Consider the following 25182-nt stretch of genomic DNA (forward strand, 5'->3'; position numbering starts at 1 on the left):
CTCTCCCCTCACGCAACACATTGTGCGCTACTGCAGCAGCAGGTGTGCCCTTTCACCCGCTCTGCTCCGTCGAGGCGCGCTCGTGACGGTGGCGTCGCAGCCAGTCGGAATTTGCCTGCCCTTTCGCTGCTACAGAGCACAGACACCGGCTTTTTCACTCAATGGGCCATTTGACGCTCACGCGTGAATAAAAAAAAATTCACTCCCGAAGGCGTATATTTGTAGCACTGAGGGTGTTTATACTTAATGTCAGAAGTCATTTGCAGCACTACGTACGCTGCAGTACTGTTCAGTCAGAAGGAAATCCGTATGCTCCTCGAGGTGTGTTCATCCGCGGCCCGTCGTCTGCCCACCGCGACCAGAAATCCGCGGTACACGACGTGCTTGCGCAAACATCATAACACGTCACGTACCGCTATAGCGTACCATGTACTAAGCTAAAGAAAAGCTCACTAGTCCAGCACTTATCAGCAGTGGCAACGGGGGGGACCGGGGGGCCGTGGGCCAGTGAGGGGTGAGGTGCAGTGAGGTGCAAGGGGCCAGTGAAGAGTGTCATATGCGTCTGAAGACACACGGAAATTGTTGATATCCTCGCCTTTCTCGACTACACCCGGGGGGGGGGGGGGGGGGGGTGTAGGTGACAGAAGACCTATGGGCCCCGGGTGCCAGACGACCTAGCTACGCCACTGCTTATCAGACAGTTATGCCCGGAACTATATCCCCGCTGCGCAAGGCTATCACCTGCGTACGCCTCGTACCTGCGCCAGCACTGCAAACGACTTGCGAGATGGAGTATAGTTACCGGATGTTGTTTCGCTGCGGTGTTTCCGTATAGATAAGAGCGCCGGCCACCGCCACATTTGTATGTGTAGCACTGATGAAGTTACGTATAGGCCGAATCATTATGAGTGCTCTCCCGTGCATGAGCCATCCGTTAACGCAGCAGCAGCAGAAGGCAAGCCACGGTCGGCAAATTCCATCAGGGTTAGCCTATCAAGCTTCGCATTTTTTTAAAGACAGTTGCAATGGTTAGAGCGGTTGGCTCCCTTCTGCACGTTGCATCCTGATCATTCATGTTCAGTCCCCAGTGGTTGTTGGCAGAGTTTTTTTTTTTTTTCGCCAGATTGCAAGGGGAATGTTGCGCGCAAGGAGGTGCTGTTTGACAAAGAGGACGACGTAACGACTAGGACAGACGGACACGGTGAACCATGCTTGCAACTGCTGCCTCAATAACACCCTCCGAATTATTCAGCATCCATTTCAATGCGGCTATACAAACTGCGGAAGAGTACAATTACCTCGTGTTTTGTAAGATGTTTTGTTTGTCTACAGTGCCATCGGTCCCTGGTTTTGTGTAACTTGGAACTATCGCAGCAGTTATTAGCTTGAAGCGCGCGCGGTATAACTTTTCTTTCCTGAAATTGGCGCACATTTCGCTGGAATCGTCGCTCCAGTTACTGTATACTTAGAGCGCGCCCTTTAAGTATACGTGGCGAGGTATAATGCCCGTAACCTGAACACACTGAACCGCGGAAACTGCTGGAATTCTCGTTATTTCTTCTTTCTTTTTCTTCAAGGGCCCCTGTCGGAACATTACGCGAGGGGTAGCAATTCTTATACAGGATAAAACTGAAGAAGAAGAAGTTATACTGTTTTCTAACACAGGCAAAATATCTTAGAAGCAAGGAAGGTGAAGCAAAGTATTACATGATTATTACGATGGTAACCACGCTTCTTACCTTTATTTAGGGGCTGGTAAGGAAAGCGTGTCTGCGACATCTGAAACGCAGGAACCGGTATCAAAACATCCCGAATAATAATAATAATAATAATATTTGGGGTTTTACGTGCCAAAACCACTTTCTGATTATGAGGCACGCCGTAGTGGAGGACTCCGGAAATTTTGACCGCCTGGGGTTCTTTAACGTGCACCTAAATCTAAGCACACGGGTGTTTTCGCATTTCGCCCCCATCGAAATGCGGCCGCCGTGGCCGGGATTCGATCCCGCGACCTCGTGCTCAGCAGCCCAACACCATAGCCACTGAGCAACCACGGCGGGTGAAAAACATCCCGAATAGTTTTACCGTAAGAAGAGGCTAACATGAACCGATTTTTTTTATTTAAGAAAAGGAAAATACCAATGCCGTGAAAGAACATTTATTTTCGCTAAACGCCACAGGAGACGAGCTAAACTTGTCGAAATATTCGCCAAGCTGGCATCACTGTCTAAGTCCATCTACGGAAGTTCAGGGCTGGATCGGTCTTTGCAAAAACATTCATCGCCTGTGCATGCAGTCCCGCATGCAACTGAATATTTCGCGAACATTCAAGGTTGCCACACGGCATAACGAGGGAACGGAATTACATACAAGCACGCAGGCCGGTTTCACGCAGTTACTGCAACGACGGCGAATTAGGAACTCTGTTGTCCGTGAGCCATCGTTCATATATGTAGTCTTCGGCTTGGTCACTTCTCAACTTCGTATCTCCCTATCGCATTTTCGCGGGCCGTCCTTGTCCAACGGAACGTTCAAGGTTAGACGGCGGTCATTGGTTGTACACGCATGGGGGTGTAGAACTTGGGGCATTGGACAATGTATTCACGTGGTTGACCCCAGGTACAAGTGATGGCTGCTGTAAGGGACGCCCCACATCCGAAATCTGTGCAGAGAGAGAGAAAGAATTTCCCCTCCCGAGGAAGAATGGGAGGAAAATAAGAACGCACGCGGGTGAATGAGCGCACCCGTGTCAAGCTGGAGAGAGAGAGAGAGAGAGAGAGAGAAAAGAGAAAACGCAGGGAGCGTAACCAGACACACGTCCGGTTTGCTAGCCTGCACTGGGGGAAGGGGTATATGGATGAAAAGAGAGAGAGAGGAAATAGGGAGAGCAGTGTAGATTTCCGGACGATGGGGGCGATATTCTTTCTTTCCTTCTTTCTTTCTTTCTTTTTTGATAGTGTCTTTATTACACTATTTTGCGAATATTTGCGCCCGGGGCCCTTCGCTCTCCGCTCAAAGGCTACGAGAGCCATGCGGTTCCCGAACGAAGCGGGAGGCTTTTAGCTATCACTTTAATGTGCCCAGGGGCAACCCCCTCGAACTCTTCCAACAGAAAGGAACACGTTTTCTTTATGTCATATATATATATATATATATATATATATATATATATATATATATATATATATATATATATATATATATATATATTGTTATTACTCGTAAAATTCATGGGGAAAGCTTCTTTTCTTTTTGTTTCGCAAGCCCTGCGTTGCACCCACCTCCCAACACATATTACATTCGGCTTCGTATTATATGCGCAGTCTTACAGTACCCGCAAGCTACACGGATGAACAAAAAGAATTAATAGAGGACGTGTCCGCGTGTGAATTCGACCGTATGCTGCAACTCGCCAAGTTTGCGTCCTCTTTTTTTTTCTTTTTCTTTTCACGGCATCGTGCGAATACTTTACACAGAGTGGGTGCACGCAGCAAGAACAACGTCTAGTACAGCCTAAGAAAACAGTTTTAAAGCGACCTTTTATAATAGGTTTTTTTTTTTTTTAAACCGTAAAGCGGCACCCTGGGAGTTAACATAATACGTGCTATTTCTGGAGGTGAACAAGCGGTATGCATGCATATTTAATTAATACATGCCACCACACGTGTGGGCCCTGGGGGAAAACTTTGGTCCAACACAGGGGAGAAATTGTGAGACGGCCTTCAGCAATGTTCTTCTGTAGCTCCTTCCCAAGCGACAGATTTTTTTTATGCAAGTTATGAACATAGTAGTGCATCGTGACCACTAGTTGAAGTTTCGCGCTTTCTTATGTTTGCGCCTTGTTCCATACCATCTAAATCTGACGCCTTGAAAAATAATGTTTAATAATTATATTACTGTTAAATAAGTAGGTTATAAAAAAAACTAGTGCAACTTCATTGTTTTATCCAGCATAGAGGATTGATTGCTCAGTAGACCGCAAATATAATCGCTTTGGCGCGAACAAAGAAGGACGAAAGGGAACAAGGGGGGCGTCAGTGTACTTCTGGATAGAGGACTGAACAGCGTGAACGTTATTACAGCATTCATTATCTTGTATTACACATTACATACATTATGTTACACTATATACGTTTATATAGAGCATATTGTTTCAAAAATGCTATGCCGATCCCATCCACTGTGCGAAATCGGTAGACGCAAAGCTCATCGACGGCTTCCACCGCACTCCCAATACCGACACGCTGTTGGCGTTGCGACACACATAGCATCGCACGTACGTGTGTATGTGCTGAGACAAGTAGGTAAATCTAATGCTTGACGTTCAATGCGTCTTCACCTCTTGCAAAGGCAGCGTTAAATGCTCCTTCCACTTGAGACACGTCCGTAAATGTCCTTTATGTTTCGCGTTGAGCTATTCATACACCATCTGTGACATGTAAACCAAGCGCCACTACGCAAGTGCTTCCTCTCCGAACTCCTTTACGCTGACACCAGAGCTGTTCTTTGTGCTTTCCCTTTCGGCGTTTGAGCTTTGCAAGAAAGCCTCCGCTACGTCCGCTCGGTGAGAAACCGAGACCCAACCTGGAGATAAACGTAAGGAAGGTATTTCCGAACGCCGTATAATTTGGGCGAACTTTCTTGCGACAGCATTATCGCATTCGGCTAATCCACGTCTCTGATGGCGCTGGGTCTAGTGTCGCCTCGAGTTGTTTAATCGCGTTGAAACCCTTTCGGGGAGACACATATCGTATATGATATCACGATGGGCGCACAAAGTCGCCACCTTTGTCTACACAGTCTTTAGGATCGGCCCAGTTTTGATTACACCATCTTTCAATCGACCCCATGGAGTTGGGTTGGTCCAAAGAAAAAAGTGGACTAAGGAACAAAAAGTTAAGCTGTTTCAGTAAGTTAATCCTTCCACGATACCGAAAAAGTCATTGTTACCGCGATAAGATGTTTGATTACCAAGGAAAGACGCGAGAACGAAAGACAGGTTGCGGCGCCGCCTCGAAATTCCCGCACCAGATAGCCGTGACGTCACAGATTTCGACTGCGTCTGCCTCCTCGGGCTTAGTTAAATTTTTATCGGTATAAATTATTTCCATGCCATTCTAAATGAACCAAAGACTAAGCTTGGAAAGTAGCAGGAAGTTTTACGGAATCACAGCAAGCCGAAAGGCGAAAAAGTTACCTCGTCGTCCGTGACGTCACACTGACGTGCTGACCCTGGGGATTCGGCGCGAAATTTGAAAAATGAAACTAGGACCGCCGCGTTTTCTTCTAATAATCAGCCTATTACCGCGAAATCAACGAAGCTAGAGTTCTTCGAGAATACTTTATCGGTTTATATCTGATCGATGGTTTATATTCAGCGTCCATTTAACAAACGTTATCTGAAGCAAAAGCTGCAAGGCATACTGTAACTCGCTCACAACCTCGAGCACACTACGCCTTGCTGCAGAGTGCCATCGCACTCGATCGCGCTCCTGGTTGACTGACGTCAGCCATCGCTTTGACTACAAGGCGACATTATATTGAAATGAGTCATAGGGGTGGCACACCTATATGGTGACAAGTCGAGCCTGATAACGTGTTCTGCTTGCAGGCAACCACAGCCGTGTTTCGTTATGGCTCTCGTTATTGCGAACCGCTCGAATGAGCGGCACCTTTTTGGGTGATCAACGTTTCATCGTTGTATTTGCAGCTTGTTGATATGGCAGGTCACTTGTCGTATACAACAGACAAATCGAAAATTAGCAAAGTCCGTGTTCACGCATGTTCGTGTAGTGCTCGTGTATATTAACCAGACAAGGAGGGCTCAGAGGAAGATCGACATGTGAAGTGGTCGACGGTGGCTAAACAAGGAAACCATCAGCGTTGAGCTAACATTTCCATGCGGCGACTTATCTACAACAGGGAAAGCAAGGGGAAGGCGGGAGATGTAAATTCAAGACGGCGAGCAAAACGAGAACAAGGTAAAAGCGGGAGCAAACGTTTCGACAAGTACGGTTCAACGTTTCAAGAACCGAACAATAGCGAGCACTTACCGGGACACTGGCATTCATTGCGCATTTAACCACAGCGCGGCCATCGATGCGACAGACGGTCTCAGTTGTAGAAATCGAATGTCAACGCCCGAAGCGGCGCGCTTCATCTAACGACCACACAGGCATCGATAGCTGGACGATCCGTTTAGCGTACTTAGTACAGTAAAACATCGAAACGTCACTTTCAGCCATCAGACTTCAATAGACAGCGTCGGCTTCACTGTCAGGCACTGCCGTGTTCGCTTTCCGTTGCGTTTTGCGGGAGCCTGTGTGAGCCGAGATAAGGGTTGGGAAAACACGCTGGAAACGCATGCGCGTATACTTTCTGTCTCTTGAAAGTCTTGAGAATGTCTGAACGGATGGCCTCCGTTCTCCTCATAATGTCGCACTTCGGGAGAAAAGTGATATTTAATACAAATCGTGGGGGGGGGGCGGTTAAATTGATTTAGATTACGGAGAGAGGTCCGCTTAAACTTCGATCACGTAGCGTTCCTTGTAACGTTCTCGCATTAAGCAACTCGGAGGAATACCGCGGCCGGGCAATCGAGCCCGCGACCTGGTGCTCAACACCAGACGACTTAACAGCCGCCAAACCACAACGGCGAGTGGGGTAGTTTCCCCACGAAAGAAAAAGGGGGGCACGTAAGCTTGATTTCAATCCTTCAGTGGCACACAAGCTGCGTAATTATGCCTTTCCCTTTCTTCTTCAGCCATTCCTTAAAACTGGCCCTACTAGTGCACCTGGCGGTCCACGGTGCACGAGCTCCTCTTGCTCGCACACTGGGGTTCCTTCCGCTGTTCCTCGACAACGATGACATCATCCGCAAACGACCGACAATGGCAGGCCGGGTCGCTGGCTTCGTACTTTGCTTTAGTACTTCGTACTAATGCGAAGTCGTATCGAAAGGAAGTTGCTCACGAGCACGAAGTGAACTAAGTTGCTAATAAAGCCACAATATATCCAGGGAAAAAAGAAAAAAAATCAGAACTCTTCTCAGCTATAACTACAGGGTATATACGTTTATCAAATATCGTCGCAGCGGTTTGCTGAGCACGCAACGGCAGGCTACGTAAACCTGAAATGAAAATACCAATATAATGCGAGTCTCGTATACATGTCTTATAAGCAGTGCCTCGTGAACGCGTGGGCGTTAAAGAGCCCCGTGTCGGAGAACATCCAGTGTCGGTGTCGTCGGCGTTGTCCGTGAGCGAAAATGTCAGTATATATTTAGGCATTTGTATATTCCGCGCCTTGCTGTATGACATGCGGTATATGCGGGTTATATTGCCACACCGTTCTGTCACTACAGTTGCTCGTACCTTGTCTTACGTTCTTGACAAAGTTATTCCTCGGAAAATTGAGAATCACAGCCCACGAACAAATGTCATGGAACAAAACACCAACAGCGCATGCCTTTTATGTTAAATCTTCTCGGAGTTGGATATTAAAACTGCGAAACAATAAGAGAAGCCTGAAAATTAAGTAATTTTCCTGGCGCGGCTGCGCACGACCTCCGGGATCGGCGCAGCCGGCACGCAAGAGGCCGCGTTTCTACCAGAAAACTCGCCTTCGTGCATAGCGTTCGCCGCCAGCGTTTCCCGGTAGAGATTACGGTTACATAAGCCGCAGTTACCGGGAAACGTGACAAGCAGTCAAGGATCTTCGAATGCTCTTGCGTTCCACCTTTAAAGGCGAAGCTTAAGCGTTGTCTTTCTTTTTTTATGTTAGCGTTCGTTGATTTAATGTTCCGAACATGCCCTGTCACCGCTGGGAATTCGAGCACTTTTTTTTTCAGATGCAAAATCGTACTTCTGGGACAGGGCACGCAGTATCGAAGTGTGGAACAGATTTAAAGTATTGCACTTTTCTTTTTGTTATGCAGTATTACCGTGAAAAAAAAAAGTAGGAGTGCTAAGATTCACGTTAACACTTCTCGTGCTGTTTACTGCGCATATAAATCATCACTACCAAAATTCATGTTCGTGTGCATCTCGAAGGGGCGGAATGGCACATACAGAAAACAATGCAAAAAAGATAGTGATGTGTGCTGGGTAGATACGTGAATGCTATAAAATGGTGTCTTTCATAGCTTGACTGTAGGACATGTGATTGGGATGTGAAACCCCGTGAGTCATCGTGACAGTTTTATAGCCCAGAAAGGCTCGCGAATTACAAAATTTAGATATTACGTATCAACATAATAATTATTAATAAAGAGGAAAAAAGCATGTGTTCAAGAAGACTGGGATTGCCAAGCAAAGTGCGAACGCCGCAAAAAAAACGTAACTGCGTACATATTTCGTTCGCAGCCTTAATTGCTAACCCAGAATACAACTCCGATTTATGTTCTTTTCGCTGTTCACATATTCTGTAAACCTTTCTGCGGCGAAGTCACGAGCAGTTATCAGTGCTCTGCGAGATCGAGTTCTTGCTCGCTGTAATTTCTCAACGACGTTGTAATTGTGCTTGAGTAGGCGCGCACTTGTAGCACGTTGAGTGTCGATCCGTACGCCGGAAACGAAATACGGAAGTATCGGCTCACCTCGAGACAGGAAGGGTAAAGTAGCCCTCAGGTGACGTCACTCACTGTCCTCTCTGGACACGTTCGCGGGCACAGTCCGACCTGAGGACGTTTAGAGCGCTGCCACCGATTCCATCGACGACACACGACAAAGTCTGGCGCGCTTTTGCCGCTAGCAGACGATTTCCACCACGGCGACACAATCGCGACGCCCTCCCCCACAGCCCAACTTCAAGCTCCGAGCATGTGTCGCCCTCTTCCGTGCACGCGCTCGTGAGATCTATCCCCCCAAACACGGGCTCTGAGATTGTAGCGGTAGCAATCTCAGAGGCAGTGCTTTGATTGCATTAGCGTGACTGTTTTGGGGGTTCGTCACGGCAGTTTTCTTCTCGCTGACAGGATTTACAGACATACCAGGCGCAAGGGGGGAGTTGTAAGACCTGTAAATTCGCTGTCGAAAAAGTCAGGTGTCCTGGTTCGCAATATTGAAGATAGCGCAGTTACAGTTATGATTGATTGATTGATTGATTGATTGATTGATTGATTGATTGATTGATTGATTGATTGATTGATTGATTGATTGATTGATTGATTGATTGATATGTGCAGATTCCAGCAGCATGGATTGAAGCAGAAAGCAAATGCAAGCGCAGCTGTGCTGATTGAAGCACAGAGCTCTTCGGCGGCAGTTAGAGCCAACAAACTCGACCGTGGTCCGTAAAACGTACGTTATACCGGAGCATTTTCTATAAGCGTACAGTGCAAAAGTGCAAAGAATGCGACACGAAAACTGATGCCGAAAAAAAAAAAGCAACTAGTCGGCAACAAACAACTACCCATATTAAACACGTACGCGTATCTGCGAGCTTCGTATCAGATTTGCATTCTCTTCACTGCCGTCATTTTACGGTTCTCAATGGCGTCACTGGGAGGGAGGGGGGACCACCACGGATGCGGCGCTCAGTGAAGGTGCAGCTGAACAGCGAAAGGGGGTGGGAAAGGATAAGTGGTGGTAAAACGGCAAATAATTATTCGTCAAGAAAGAGAAAAGGCGCCCGGCCATGGCACTGTGCGCTGACTACAGAAAAAAAAAAGAATGGGAATGTCTAGGAGGGTGCCCTTAGCAAAGCTTATTGACTTAGGATACTTTAGAACGTGGAGCTGAAATATACATTAGAGACGTCGCCCCTGAGAGGTACATACAATATTGTTTCGCAGATACACATGCGTGACACTCGATGTAAATGCTGTAGAAATACTTCCCCATCGGGACCGACTGCGCTAGTGGATAGTGCCAGATTAGCCTAAATTTGTGCTTTGATTATTCTTATGAAAGCTCGTTTAAAATGCCACTCGTTCTACTGAGACTGTATTCTCTTCGCCGAACCGCCGAGCATTTCTGGCTCGTCTTCATTTACCTCTCCTTTCAAGTGTCCACCTTCCGAGGCGCTTCTTTCAATTACCTTAACTTTAAAATGCGTGTAATCTATTCTTGTATAAAGCTACGCGGCTACGCATGCAATGTACACCCCGCGTAGCTATGCATGCACTGTGCATATTCGTACACACACATATCGCTACAGGTCTTTCTACGTGCTCAAATTTTGCATTTCTTGTGCTTTATGGGCACGTTTATTTTTATATTAATCTTGACATTCATCTGACAAAAATTATATGCTTTGTTCATTCTTTTAGAGTTTCTTTTTTTTTTCAAGTAAAAAATGCACACTCCTGTTTTTTTCTGCCTGTTAATACAAAATAAACACGTAAATACGCACTTTCGATCTAATGTCGTGCTGAATTGGAACTTGTGGGGTTACTCGTTACGTTGGGCATTTCAAAACGAAATAAAGATAATCAGTCCTTAGCTACAGAACCAACTCTACGCTGAAGCAAGTCATGAGGACAACATTGTGTTTCGTCGCTTGAAACAAGAAAGCGGGAAGGGGGGAGGGGGGGGAAGTGAGCGTGCGGCTAGCCCCGGCAGTCACTGTCCCGGCTGCCACTGACCCTATGACGCAAGCGCCACTGACGGTTCATGTCCGATATCGTTTCGAATTATTCGCATGGACCTTACACTTCAAAGTGGACAAGGTTACCCTTCGATTCGGCGCCGCCTCTATTCGATTCCGTGTTGCTAGCGTTTTCGAATTATCCGTATACCATACAGTTCAGCGTTTCAGGCAAGTGGTCATCCGTCCGCGCGCCTTTGTCCAGGCCAAAATTAATTGAGGTAATCTGCGAGCAATCTGCGCGTGTCGGGCATTCTTTGGAACTGTTCGGGTAGAGCACGGTACGTATGCAATCATACGATAGCACAGCAGCCTGCGATACTTTCTAATGACGAACGACTGTCGCCGATCTCTTCTATCTGTGTGCGCTTAATTATGCACAAAGGTAATCAGTCGGACTTGCGCTTCTTGACGTCTGGCACACGTTTCTCTTTGAACGCATGTACGTTTTTATTTTTACCATATTGGTGGGGAAGGCGTAAAGCTAAAGGTTACTTCATATAGCTCTAGTAATTAAAGGTTTGTGCAGAGGGGCGCTGAAATGGAAAGCCTTAGCAGTAGTGGCTGGCCCGACAGACGATAGCTGACCGTTGTATAATAATAATACTAATCAATCAATCAATCAATCAATTAAATGTCTATTTAGTGCCCAGGAATAGCTACGGAGCCTTCGTGCTAGTGCACTTTCATTTCATCGAACTCGCAAAGTTCTCACAGCGTATTTTATTTATTTTTTTTATTTTTTTATGCTGTCGAACTAGTCGAAGATTCAGCTTCTTAAATATAACAAGCCCCTTGAATTTTCTCTAAAGACAGCAATTGATCACTAAAGCACATGAACGTGTCCGTGTTTATAGATCGAGACATCGAGATTTACAACGGAATAAAATTCCTTCGGTGCTGTGTTTTCGCGTGACCGCATAACATGAATTGCCTGTCTGCGCACTCCTCACATGTTTTAGATATCAGCCTGTACACAGCTTTTTATGAAACCTTTTCAAATTCTGCTCTTCCGATCCTGCTCCTTTGTTTGTTTGTTTGCATGTTTGTTTGTTTGTTTGTTTTGCAGGTACTGTGTTTCCCACCTCATGGCGCATTGCCGGAGTGAAAGGAAAGAAATGGTTCTCTGCGATTATTCCTGGAATGATATATTCGAATCGAGGCTAAAAAGGAGTAAGGTTATACCGTTATCTGATTCCACAGAATGGAATGGGAACCAGCCCCCACTCCGCGACACTAACGCAGAGGGCAGAGCAAGCGTCGGGCAACTGAAAGAAACACGGGAAGAATTAAAATAAGAACCACTGCGCGGTGAAGCTGAAACCGAGCGACTGCGACTCCAAAACTAGACTCCATAGAAAAAAAGAATGTCTATAGTACCGTTAAATTATTCCGCAATCGCTAACTAGAACGCTGAAAGTTTCGATAAGTGTCTTTAACGATAACGTAAATGTGTGCGCTTTCTGACGTCACCTATTTTTCACTTCCCTTATTTCTGTTTCCTATATTAGCGTCTGCATCTGCTTGTTCATTTGTTCACGACCAGCCGCGATATCCCAGTGGCTATGGCGCTGCGCTGCTGAGCTTGAGGTCGCGGGTTCGATCCCTGACGTGGCGGCCGCATTCCGATGGGGCCGGAACTAAAAAAAAAATTGAGGAAGGAGAAAACGAACGTGTACCGGGTATTGGGTGGGTGCACATGTGAACCCACAGCTGGTCACAGTTAGGGTGCCTCGACGTCCTCTTCGCCCGCTGCTCCGTACAGAGCGGGAGAGAGAGAGAGAGAAAAACTTTATTGATTCTATCAAGGGTTTTAGCGATGAGCCGTCTTGCGCTTGCTGCCTGGCTCTTCAGCACGGGTGTGCCCCTATTCCAGGGCTCCACTGAGCCTGGCCACTTCGCACGCGTGCTGCACCATTGCCCTTTGGGCGGTGAGCTCGCTGCTGGTGAGCAGGCCCTCCCATTGCTCCGCACTCGGGTTTTTATGTTTATGGAATGTGTAGTAATGCTTACATTCCCATGTTATGTGGTAAAGAGTTGGTATTTCTCCGCACCATGGGCAGGAGTTTCTGTATTGTGTCGGGTACATTTTACTTAGTATGTGTAGATTATAGAAAGTTCCGGTTTGTAGCCTTCTCCAGTCGGCTGCTTCCTGTTCTGTAAATAGTGTGTGTGGCGGAGGATATTTGATTCTCTGCCCTCTATGGTAGTTTAATATTTTCGCACACGTCGGCTCCACCGTTGTAGGGTTCTCGAGAGGCTCTATCTGTCCAGCTCGGTATGTGATCTCGCGAACTAGACTGTCTGCTCTCACGTTCCCATCTATCCCGGTATGGGCCGGTATCCAGAAAATTTTGTGTTTCACTTTATTTCCGAGGGTTCCTGCTCCGAGGAGGATTCGCAGGGCCTCTTTACAGACTCTCCCCTGCATGTAATGCCTGCATGCAGCTTTGGAGTCTGTTAATATGGTTAGTGATCTGTTACTTCGGTATCCTTCGGTCGCTGCAAGCGCTATGGCGACCTCTTCCCCCTCCGCTACCGTGCAATTCCTTATGGTTGCGCAGCTGATTGTCTCTCCCATGTAGTCTACTACAGCCGTAGCTACTCTGTGTGTTCTAGTGTGCTTGTCCCACGGGTTTAGCCCTGCATCCGTGTACACCGTGTTTTCCTGTGTTGCCAGGTGGCCTTCCACGTAATCTGCCCTTGCCTGCCTTCTGGCTGCGTGTAGGTTCGGATCCATGTTGCGTGGAATTGGACTTATTCTGAGGGTTTGTCTGACGTTGTCTCGGATATCTGCCTCTCGATCTATTGCCCCTTTCGTATCGTATCCTAGTCTCTTTACGAGCATTCTTCCTGTAGCCGACTGCCAAAGTCTCGCTATTTGTGTGTTTAGTTGCGCTTCTGCCAGCTCGCTGAACGTGTTGTGTATTCCTAGCTGCAGTAGCTTGTCGTTTGAAGTATTCCTCAGTAGGTGTAGTGCCGTTTTGTACGCCTTCCTTAGTATTGTTTCTGCTTGTTCTCTTTCTAGTTTGTTCATCAAGTGGTAAGGTAGCGAGTATGTGACTCTGCTGACCACTAAACTTTTAACCAACTTGATCGTGTCTGCCTCTTTCATGCCATGTCTTCTATTTGAAACTCTCGTAATCATCCTGCTTACTTGACCGCCGCGTCTACTACTGCGTTGGGCGCGCGAATGGCGGACGCCGTCGGGACGCGCTGCCGGCGCTCGTGTGTATCCGCCATTCGTGTGCCCAACGTGCTAGTAGACTCCGCGGTTGTCTACACTCTGTACGGAGCGGCGGGCGAGGAGGACATCGAAGCACTCTAGTGAAAATTATTCCGGAGTCCCCCACCATATACGGCGTGCCTCGTAATCAGATCGCGGTTTTGTTGCGTAAAACCCCACAGTTTATTTGTTCCTATGTTGTATTCCCAGTAGGCATTTTTTGTAAAATGTATGAGTTCTCATGTGTTGGTAGTTTCTGTGCTCGTCGTGCAAGTGCCACACTCAACGCTGAATGTGCGTGCGTATACGTGCGCGTTTCTTTATTTGGTTATTTCCTTGTGTCGTTATTTTTATATACTTCATGGACACTGAAACGACGCGGAAAGGCCAGCGATTAACGTTGCCAACATTTCCATTATCATCAAATAAACGAGCGAAACATTAACGCTGGGACTCTCCTGTATACCGCGGCGGAACAAAATGAACTTTCCTTCCTGTATACGCTGCTTTCCTAGGCTATATGCTGGACGCTGTCAAATTCTTCCACGGTTATTAAGTTCGCCATCTTTGTCGGTTCTGATTGGCTGGCAGGGTGACTGCACGTCTTCTCGGATCGGCTCGAATCGCCAACATGGCATCCAGGATAGTGCCAGGTAGGCTTTAAGAAAAATTCTTTTTTTTAGACCTCATTGGATAATACCCAAGTGCACCGACAAGTGCGCGATTACAAGACGAAACAGAAGAACATCGAGTTCACGACAACTAGGAATGCTAGTAACTAGTGTATGGCGCACACAGAGAGGACACAACAAGGCACATGAAACACACGGACACGGCGCAGGGTGCCTTATTTGTGTATTCGCCTGTACGCGCTACATTAGTACTCTAAAATGCCATACCAACAGGCCCGCATTGCGACACGGGCATACGACAAGTTCCCGTGAAACGCTGTCGACCGCGAAGTGCAACCGTTGGCGTACGTCGGCTGTCGCCATCGCATCTCGTTTCACGCCGTGCGCCCGCTATGAAGAGTCGCGTATTTTTCTCTTGCTTTATTGATTGATTTATTCTGTCCTCTGCAGCGTTGAAGGCGCACCAAACGTGAGTATTACGTCGTGTCAGTAGGTCAAGCTTTCGAGATAGCAAAATGAGTGGAAGAAACACAAAAACGTGGGATAAGTGGGGAGAGGGGGGGGACACCCAACGCTGAAGTTCCCCCTCCATCTCGCCGTGACGTCATAAATTTCTGCGAGCGCCGGCTGGGGCCTTGTTAATTCCTTACCGGTAAAGAATAAGGATCACTTTCCATTATAAATGAACGAGAGAGTCAACCTACATATACAGTACGTTTCGAGAACTTATTATGCTCCAGAAACTCTTTGAAATCCTCGAATTCCTGGAAATCGGTGACTTCATCCTGACGCGGAGGCTCAGCGGTTACAGCGCGAAATTCGAAAATTGAACGCTGGTCCTTTTTCACTGCGATAATATCAGCCCTTTCCCGCCAAATAATAAAGAGTCTCAAAGCAAGGCTTCAGCACTCCAAGCTACAACTTAGGGTAATCCTTTAAACAACGGCTATATGTAGTTTGCAACTCCGAAGATTTTCTTTCCGCCATCTTCGAAAAACCATAATATCCACCATGCTATAGTGCCTAGAATATACTATAACCATGCTGAGCATACGATGCTGATTGACGCAACGACTGCGGTTGTCAATAAAGAAGACAAAGCCAGAAGCCGCTAACAACATGGCAATCGCAACATATTTTTTTTAGGTGAAACTCTTTCACAGTTAAGTATGATCTATTAATTGTAGCATAATGTGTCATCGCCAGGCGCGACGCTTGAACGTCGCTAAATGTTTTCAAACAATAAAATAGTGAAGAACGGAGGCAGTACGCTGGACAAGGAAAGACGGGCCATCGTGAGTTACATCTGCTGAGGACCACGCCAGTTCAATGAAATAAGAGTCGTTGCTCGCACAAACCTTTGGATCAACGTGTTCCTAGTTTTAAGCCCCCTCTACTGCGACCTTGATTTTCTATTAAAATTCGCAGCGTCGGTTGACGCAATAATGATCAATTGTCTCATTATAAAACTGGTTTTTAATTTAATTTTTACATGTCAGTGAAATAAGTATTTCCAACACTTGATGTCCATGACATGTTTTCGGCTCTAGCAATAGCTTCCGCCGCATGCAGCCAACAAAAGCCTGGCCTTCGAGACTTGTATTTGTTAGCCAGAGGGCGTCGTCACTGAGTCTTGGATTTTTACATGCAAGGCCATCGAAGCGCAATACGTGCTTTGTCATAAATGACGTCCAAAATCACTCGAGTGGGACGTGTTTTTGGCTCCCGCAATCGCTTCTGTGTCATGCAACAAGCAAAAGCATAGCCTTTGAGATCTACATTTGTTATCCAGAGGACGCCACCACCGGGGAGTAGATCTGCACATTACGACGCAACATATTATCATCATCATTAAACTAAGAACGACGTCTACCGTTTAAATAAAACTACAGTTATTTGCACGTCTGAATGGCATTGCGTTGCTATTTTTTTTTTGTTTTCGTTAGTTTTTGCTCACTGCGTGAGCTGGGAGTAGCAGGCAAGCGAGGTTGCACCCGTTGCACTTGATCCATTTAGGAGTCAGTTGCGCGGAACTGTTTCGCTGGAACTAAATTGACTGTTGGGGGCCTGGACACTGACATGAGTGGTTTTGTGGAAAGTGGAAACGGTGCGCAAACACTAAGGATGTTCAAGGAGCGGCGCAATTTCAGTGAGTATGGCAGCCTTTCCATATGATGCGCGCTTGACAACAAAGCTGTACACGACAGTCCATGCGGAGCTGAGCTCGCGTTGCTGAGCAGCCGTTTTTCAGACGCTTTGCAGCATGGCTTCGCCACTGTTCTCGGCCTGCTGACACATGCGTTTGGTGTAACTTATGGAACGCGCTGTCACCGCGGCAACGCACTGACTCATCGCGCACGAAACTGCGCTTTCCGATAAAGAGTTGTGGCGGTTTCATTCTGGAACTACAGCACAGTTCGTCTGCCTCCATCGAGCATTTGTGTTGCAATCATGACTTGCCCTCAGAGTCTTTTATTTTATTTTGTTTTTCGCCACACTTTTGGGCCTGCTTCGCTGCACCTGACTTTGAGGTCACTGTCATTTTGTGAAGCACGTTCACCGCCTCGTTTACATGACCGTTGGTTTAGTTCTGCTAAATGAACAACTTTTTGGACGCAGTTCAACGCAAGAAGGATGTCGATGCAATACGCGGGGAGCACCCGTCCAAAGTTCCCGTAAGTTGTGCGAAACGCTGTTCATTTCCACTAAATCCCGACTCGGTGGCCTCGCGTACAGGCAGCGTTGCGCAACCAATACCTCTGTTGCTGTCTTTGCCCACAGGTAATCATAGAGCGCTACCCGGGTGAAAAGCTGCTCCCCATTCTCGACAAAACAAAGTTTTTGGTGCCTGACCATATCACGATGGCCGAACTGGTGAAGATAATCAGGTAGGCGTTGTTACGGCTTGCTGCCTGTTAATATCGTTCGCGCGAGTGACGGCTGCGGACACAATGCGATAACGCTGGTAAACAATGCCTATACATTTGGCGCTCGTGTCAGTAACTTGCCTGAAAACATGAGTTCAATGCTGGTTCCTGGAGGGTTGAAATGAGATCGTAATATGATGTATAGATTTGTGAACCATCATGACTCCGTGTATTTTTATAGAGAATTCAGTTTAGAGTAAATGTATAAAGTGTATATAGTTGACATGTGAATGTGATGGATGCCTTTGTGCCTCTCGTCATGTTTCATGCCCTTGTTTCTCAATTCCTTTGTGCATTGCATAGGTGAGGGTATGCGAAATAAACATCTGAATAATACATGTTCATGAAGGCGTGTTGGTGGGTTGTTTCGTATTAATTACTGGAGGCAATGCACATGGCCACTGTCTTTTCAAGTGCACTTTTATTTTTGCAAATGTACAGTATATGTGTGCACACACAGAAGAAGAAAATTAAACGGCAACAGCGTGCAGTCACACAATATCGCCAACCATTCATGCCTGTCTGCCAGAATTCCACAACCCTACCTTTATTACGTGACTGAGTTTGGTTCTGTGAGAGAGAAAAGGAGGCAAATATCTCGTTTACTTTCTGATTTTCCTTGGTGTGATGTATGTGCGTGTCTTTATGGTAGCAAAGGAACGGCTCAACTAGTGCTGCATAAATTAAGGTGTATGGATATAGTGGGGTTTCACTAAAGAATATGCAGACAGTCCTGGTATTTTGTCGGGGGTCAGTTTTGCATACATCAAGGACTCATCGGTACAATGTTTGCATTGAGAACAACACACTCTTAAGGGCACAGATCTGTTATGACGCACTCAATGCTGCCTTAGAAGGTCCATTTAGTCTCCAGACTTCGCTAGGATGTTTTAATTGGCATGTCAATGTCCCATGAATGTCAGTTTACATCTGTGATATCTTCTAAAAGTGCCGACTAGATCATCCATGGCAGGAGGCAAACATTTAGACATTTAAAAAAAAAATGCTCATGGGCTGGTTGAAGAAAACTGATGCTGGTGAATTCTGTAATTCCTAGAACCATTTCAACTGTCTACAACATTGCCTCAGTCATATCTGCATGTGCTGAAATGCCAGATAGTTTTATGTACATTGTTTTCATTAACTCCAACAGCGAGTATTACATTTGGTGCATAGTGTGCAGTGGGATGTTTTCGTTTTACAATATCCTCCACCTGGCATAGATGGCATATTCAATAATGGAGGTTTGCAATGTCGATGCTGTCTGAAACACAGGTAGAGTATGCTTTGCAAAACTTCTTTAATGCCATTATTTTTTTCCTCTAGACTTATCCTGAGCGTGTCGTAGAACTAAGATCAAAAATAATTATGATAATTAATGCACATAGTACCTTGTTATTAGCTGAATGCACTTCAAAAATACAAGTAAAATGAGATATCACTTCAATTTTTATGACTGGATGTCATGTTTTGCTCTCTCAGGACATTGAACTGTGGTGCCCAATAGTAGCAGGGCAGAAGTTGCCATCCAAGATCGGGCAGTGTGCGGTCTTTTCTCAAAGGCCATGGCATCACTTCTATGGTTACAGCAGCTTCCGAAAGGTGCACGTTGATGCACCTTATGCTCAGCAGGTCGATCTCATCATTTTAATTATTACAATACCTTGCGCGGAGCTATACAATAATTAACATGGCTCTGAAAATTAGTGCTACAATTTTTATTGCACCACCTGCAATACTGTGCGAACCTAAATTGCACATTACAGTTTGGACCAATGGTCATAGTTCCACAGATCAATGTGACGTCCGTATCACAAGGTGCACAGTTTGCAGCGTTGTCGTGATGGTATTGGTGCTGCCCGACAAGATTTCTAAGGAGAATTGCTTCGCCCTTCCAAGGACATAATGTGAAAAGAATTAGTCTTTCGCTAGACTTGCCTCTTGACAGAGCCACTGCTGCATTGCAGGCGACGCATGGAGCTGCATCCAAGCCAAGCGTTCTTCCTGCTCGTCAACCAGAGCATCATGGCCCCAGTGTCGGCCACCCTTGGCGACCTCTATTCCCAAGAGCGGGATGAGGACGGCTTCCTTTACCTGACATATGCCTCGCAAGAAGTCTTCGGCTGACAGTGCACAGTTAACTACTCCCTTTCCCCCAGCCCCCACAGAGCTTTTAGTAAAGAGGTTTTTCATTTGCTTGTGCAAATTTTACCAGCTGTGGTGTGTGTGCATCCTTGAGTGCCGCATAGTGCAGGGACCTAAAACAGCAGGACACATGCATTGTGCCAAGTCCTTATGCATGACCCAGTTGATGAGACACTAAAGGGAAGTTAACGGAACAATTGTAATCAAGAAAATGGCATCGAATTGGGGCAGCAATGGTGCTGCCACTCCAAGTGCCCCCTTGGCATTGCAAGTCCCATTAAAGGGTGGTACGTTGTGGTTAGCCACCACACACAAAAAAAAAACAGTTTAATAAAAAAGTTTAATAAAGCTTGCTGCACGAGTTGGTTTAAAATGCTTAAGAAAAAGATACTACGCCAAAGGCAGACAAGCATGAGAGTGTGTCGATACAGACAAGGACAAACCTTCAGTTAAACTTTATTTACATCAGCTGTCAGTATAAGGGTATTGGCACACATGAACGATGAAGCAGCACTTTTTTACAGCGTTTGTTTACTTTTTGAAAGACGGAAATATCAGCCAGCAAAATATGAGCATAATTACGTAACCACTATTTGCTGCGCATGGAGCTTTCCTGGCTACCAAAAAAAAATGAAGTTTTGCTTATGCACGTGTTCCTTTTGGAGGCAATATAAAATGCCCTGGTCAGCTCTCTGCCAGAGTAATCGGGCAAACTGGTTGCTGCATTAATGATTGTGCAAAAGAGCACAAGTTTTTGTTAAGAAACAACGGTATTGCACATTTGCCTGCACATTGGCAAGCATGCATGTCTGCACCACGAGTTTGGGAGATCAGGATTATGCACAGGAGCGAAGTTTCTACTGCCAGAGAGCTGATGGAAGTAGTAGTAGTAGTAGTAGTAGTAGTAGTAGTAGTAAACAACTTTATTTAGGTTCTGAGGAGCTAGGCAGGGGGCCTGCTAGGTAGGTCCCTACCCAGGCGATGGCTGGTCCCATGTCGGAACAGAGAGGCCATGCCTCTCCGCTCGTTCACGGGCCCTCTGGACAGCTAGGAGCAGCTCGTGAAACTGTTTTTTTTTTTCTTACCTCCAAAGGGAAGACGTGTGTAAGTGAAATACGTATTTTTCTGTTTAGTAGCGATGAAAGGCTCATGCGTGGCATGTTGAGGTGGAGTAATCATTATGCTCATTTCAACATTGTTGACTTGTGTAATTGTGTGTGTGTTTGTGGCTTTTTTTTTTTAAGTAAATGTGCGTTGCTTCATTGTGAGTGTGTGGTAATGTTCCTATATTGATGACTCTGACAGATATGAAATTTTGTTCTATGTTTGTGCTTGTACATGTCAGTACCCTCTCATGCTTGTCCGTTGTCGGCACAGTAGCTTTTTCTTAAACAAAAATTTAATTCATGTGTGGCACAGTTACACTATATAGTTATTTCATGTGTGTCAGTTCATCCCATGGTATAATGGACTATTTTTAAGATATCAGTATCTATAATCGATTAACTTTTGTAATTATGATGACTGGCCTAGTGCTACCTAAATATTTGTGCTACAGCTCCAAAAGTTTTTCCACATAGATGTCGAATTGAATATGTCAACCTGCTCTCAGTAAGCACTCTGAAATGTCAAACTACCAAACTGTGAAGTCATTCACACATTCCTTTGTTTTCTATTTGTTGATAGCACAGAGGGATCTTGTCATCAGTCTCAGAAAGATACATATATAGATGTCACTTGAACACTCAGTCACAATTCATGTTTGATGAGATTAACTTCTCTCTTTCTGTGTTACTTTTCATGACACATTCTCTATTGCCAGCTATTGCCAGAAGAAAAATTCTTAAAATTGTGTTTGCAACTGCTTGTATATGGAAGTGCCCAAGAATATTTCCTGGCTATTTGTTAGGGGCCTCAAGGTGTATTTTGTGGGTTTGCTATGGAAAGGAAACAATGAGACACCTGAAGTGCAAGGTGCTTTTACATCCCCAGCCTACCTTATTATCTACTGACTTTGAAAGCATGTGTATTATAAGAGTGTACAACAATTTGTATTGCAAATACGAGTAATACACTTGTCATATGTAAATTTACTGTCATTTTGAGTCAGTGCACTTCGCTGTTTGTGTCATTCACAGTCTGTCAGGCTGAAATGTTTAGTGGCACTTGCAGGCAACTGCATTTGTCTAACTCTCTTCACTGCGTCAAAGTGCGTAGCATCAATACCAGCGCTTCAAGAATAGGTAAAATAATAGGGAATGTGGGGTTGGCACTAATTCTAAAGAACCTTTTTTTCTTTCTTTACCCCCCCCCCCCCCCCCCTTATTCTCTCTGTCAATGGAAGCTTATCAAATGCAATGCCTTCTTGTCCTCGCTCGCAGTGATTGATCATGTTATCTTGAGACACTGCCTAAAGTAACAAATGCAAGATGTGCTGGCTGATTTACCGATGGACACCGCCACACTTTCAAATGCCGTTCCCGTCTAGCAGCACGCTGTCCGAGTGGCACGTGCTGCAATGAAGTGAACCCGCTCAAAGTGTCGCTAAATCTACGTGTCCGACTGGGGTATGCATTACACTTTGTGCAACTGAGTGGGCGGATAATACGGGGATCCAAGGGGCTAAATTTTCTGTTAGTCTCAATCATTACAAAGTAACGTACAATAAAGGCAGCGATGCAGTTAACTTTGCTCGAGGACATGCTGTCAAAATCGGCGATGCTGCAGCAGGCCAGCATGAATCCAAAGTCCAGAAGCTAGCTTGTAAAATTTATTGGTGGGAAAGCTACAAGTCTCTCAGTTGTACTGTTTTATCACATGTGACCAAAGTGTCAACACATGAGCACACATAAAAAATTGCCGGTGCTGCCTGCATTTAAGGTGCCACGCCATGCACCTCAGAACAGGCATTTTCAAGATTACCAGTTGTATATATACGATGTTGATGTAGACAAAGCATTGCAACAGATGTTTCATTTCCCTCTCTCAAAAGCATGAGCTATTTAATGTCTTTTCCTCCTCTTGTTCTTGTACAGCTCGCGTAGCACAGCTGTTGAAAATGACAACTTTATGCAACAGAACATTATAAATTGAACTCTTGGGTTGTGAGTGTGCGATGTTCATCATCGCGAACCTCCATGCATGTCCTTTTGCTGCATGCTGCAACGATTTCCTATCGGGAATACCAAGACAACTGGATGCACGCGGCATTCTTGATGGAAAATGTCAGGTGTTCAGAGTTAAAAAGGAGTACACCAAAAAGTCTAATTTCCTGCATGCTCTAGTAGTTTCCTATCATGAACTCCGAGGAACTTCTATAGGCATGGCATTCTCCTTGGGAAAAGTACTAAGCATGCAATGTTGAAGGAAGCAAATGCATACAATTGATCATGATAGTTACTAAGAAAAATGTGCACATTAAAAGGTATACATGTACTGGAGCTGATTACTAATCGTGATGTGAACATACCTACAGCCTAAAAAACCTTTTATAATTCACATTGCAAATGTTATCTTTCTTTAGTGCTGCACACTTGATACTTCCCCAACAGAAATGCCATGTCATGCTGATATGCACATGCTGTCTGTGACCTGGAAGTAGCACAAGCACTGCGCTAAGGAAAAGAATTGCATGTAAGATAGACACAAGCCTCAAATGGTGCACATTTTTCGAAGAGTGCGTTTACCAAGTTACTCCTCATATTGGAGGCTCCTAGAATATTACGGACCTTGGACTGGCTTTTGGAAAGTGCCAAGAAGCCACCAAGTCCTTTTTCTCCACATGTGCACATTAAACGATAAAGTGAACACAGATAAGAGATGCAGGTGGCATCAACGAATGTCCGCATTCAGTCGGGTGCATGCGTGTAAAGTTTATTACGCAAAAATAAAAGCACAGATGTGCACTTGTAGGTGGTGCTCACATTTGCTTGACCGTAGTGCATCCCACACCTTCTAGATAATGAAAAGCTGCCATGATATGATATCATGTCGGAAGGCAAGAACTTGTACTTTTTTGCCACAGGCGCAAGCAGTGCTTAGCCCAAACATCTTTTCTTTTTTTCCAATTCATGATTCAACTGCTTCCGTGCCTTTTTATGACATGTGAGCCTTTCATTATCTTGGAGGTGTTGCTTCCACATTCATACTATAACAAGTATGAATCACAAATACATGCAATGGCTACACTGGATGGATAGATGAATGTTGTGAGCAAGCTTGGTTCTTTCACATTTGTACTGCAAAGCACATAGCCCTTTATTGGTAGGGCAATCAAACTCCACCATGTCTTCAAATCAAGTAAGGTTCTTGGCATTGAATAGTGCACCAGAACGCTTTTTGTTGTAAACTGTCATCGTTAGGAAGTTGGTTTTCGCTGGCAATAACCAGTTGTACATGGGTTATGCTGTAGCCAGCAGCATGTGTAACATCAAGTTGGCCAGCACACCTTCACAGATGGTGCAACAGTAGCAACCATAGAAGTTGCAAGAACCAGAAGGTACAGTTTTGTCACAGATGGTAAAGTGGGCATTGCAAAATAATGGGCTGCAAATTAATGACAAAAGAATGCAGAAGGACCCAAGAAACTGGTAAGCTGCAGTCTGCTTGTGGCAGCAGGCAAGCCAGCTTTCCAACATGTCTGAATAAGCTGTGCAGCTTGTCAAAAGAGCCGAAGACAATTCCTCATGACCTTTTTGGAGTAGTAGTTAAGCATTCAGGGTGAAATGTCAAAAACTGGCCACCACAATTCATTTCACCACTGTCTTGTGTGCAAATTTCCCTTTCTCTTCTTATGACCTACGAGAATTGCACACCTCTGAGTGTACCAGCCCAGACGACCTGCAAATGTGCATGCGACACACCTCATGAAGGCAAGAGACTACACACCAAATCGGAGCTTTGTGGGACAAGCAAGCCCACAGGAGCATAATTAGCAACTATCAAGCCTTGCAGGAGACCTCTGGAGCCAATAAGCCAGAGGTAGTTTACATTCCTCGCAATCCATCAGCCCAGCAGTGAAAACTGCATAGAGAAAAAGTGAAGTTTCCTCCAATTTGGCTGCACTTTTCGGTCCAGTTCTTGGTAGTGCCACCAACAGTGCAGTACCTGCATGCTCCATGATAGCCAAGGATAAAAGTGGAGGAACAAGCTAGCCTACAGCACTCAAGACTTTTCTCAACAAATGAATGCATAAGAACATTGAGCAGTTATTCACATTTTAATGCTATAACCGAAATCATAGTGTTGCTTTGTGGTGGCAACAAATTGGTGGTCACTGATGTGACTTTGTTGAAAAACAAATCCCATGAGCGAGAGAGCCATTTTAATGAGAGCAGAGAAATTGCGCAAACTGGCCCCTGTATGACATTGAATTGAAGAATGGAAAGATCTGTCTCCACTGAACTAAAGTGGACCTCAAACTACACAGACCTAAACAGACCTAAAATTGTGCAGGTTCTTGCGCAGCAGCACATTGCACAAATGTTCTCAGGCAGACTGCCATAACTGGGAGCGACTGTAGTACTTGATGAAGAGAGAGTTTGGCCAAGATCAGTACTATACGAGCCAAGGTATTTAAGATACACTGTGGCAACCAGACACAGTGAAGCAACAATCTGCTGCTACAGCTATTGGCAAATGATGGTCATGCAAAAAGCCACTAGAT

General features: G+C 45.5%; 2 protein-coding genes across 3 annotated transcripts in view; one reads left to right on the plus strand and one right to left on the minus strand.

The window, feature by feature from the left end:
• Nucleotides 1-8727, minus strand: part of LOC142560373 (QRFP-like peptide receptor) — a 91919-nt gene extending 83192 nt beyond the window's left edge. For both annotated transcript variants that reach the window (XM_075672421.1, XM_075672420.1), the window contains exon 1: nt 8597-8727. The gene's annotated coding sequence lies outside the window, so the exon portion shown is untranslated. The remainder of the gene's footprint in view (nt 1-8596) is intronic.
• Nucleotides 8728-16387: 7660 nt separating this feature from the next.
• Nucleotides 16388-19568, plus strand: LOC142560374 (microtubule-associated protein 1 light chain 3 alpha-like). The gene is made up of 4 exons (XM_075672422.1): nt 16388-16594; nt 17065-17120; nt 17227-17333; nt 19340-19568. Exons 1-4 carry the CDS (start codon nt 16525-16527, stop codon nt 19497-19499), a joined length of 393 nt encoding a protein of 130 aa, XP_075528537.1. The 5' UTR covers nt 16388-16524; the 3' UTR covers nt 19500-19568.
• The last annotated feature ends 5614 nt before the right edge of the window (nt 19569-25182 follow it).

Source organism: Dermacentor variabilis, chromosome 10 (assembly GCF_050947875.1).
Source record: "Dermacentor variabilis isolate Ectoservices chromosome 10, ASM5094787v1, whole genome shotgun sequence".
NCBI classification, from domain to species: Eukaryota; Metazoa; Arthropoda; class Arachnida; order Ixodida; family Ixodidae; genus Dermacentor; species Dermacentor variabilis.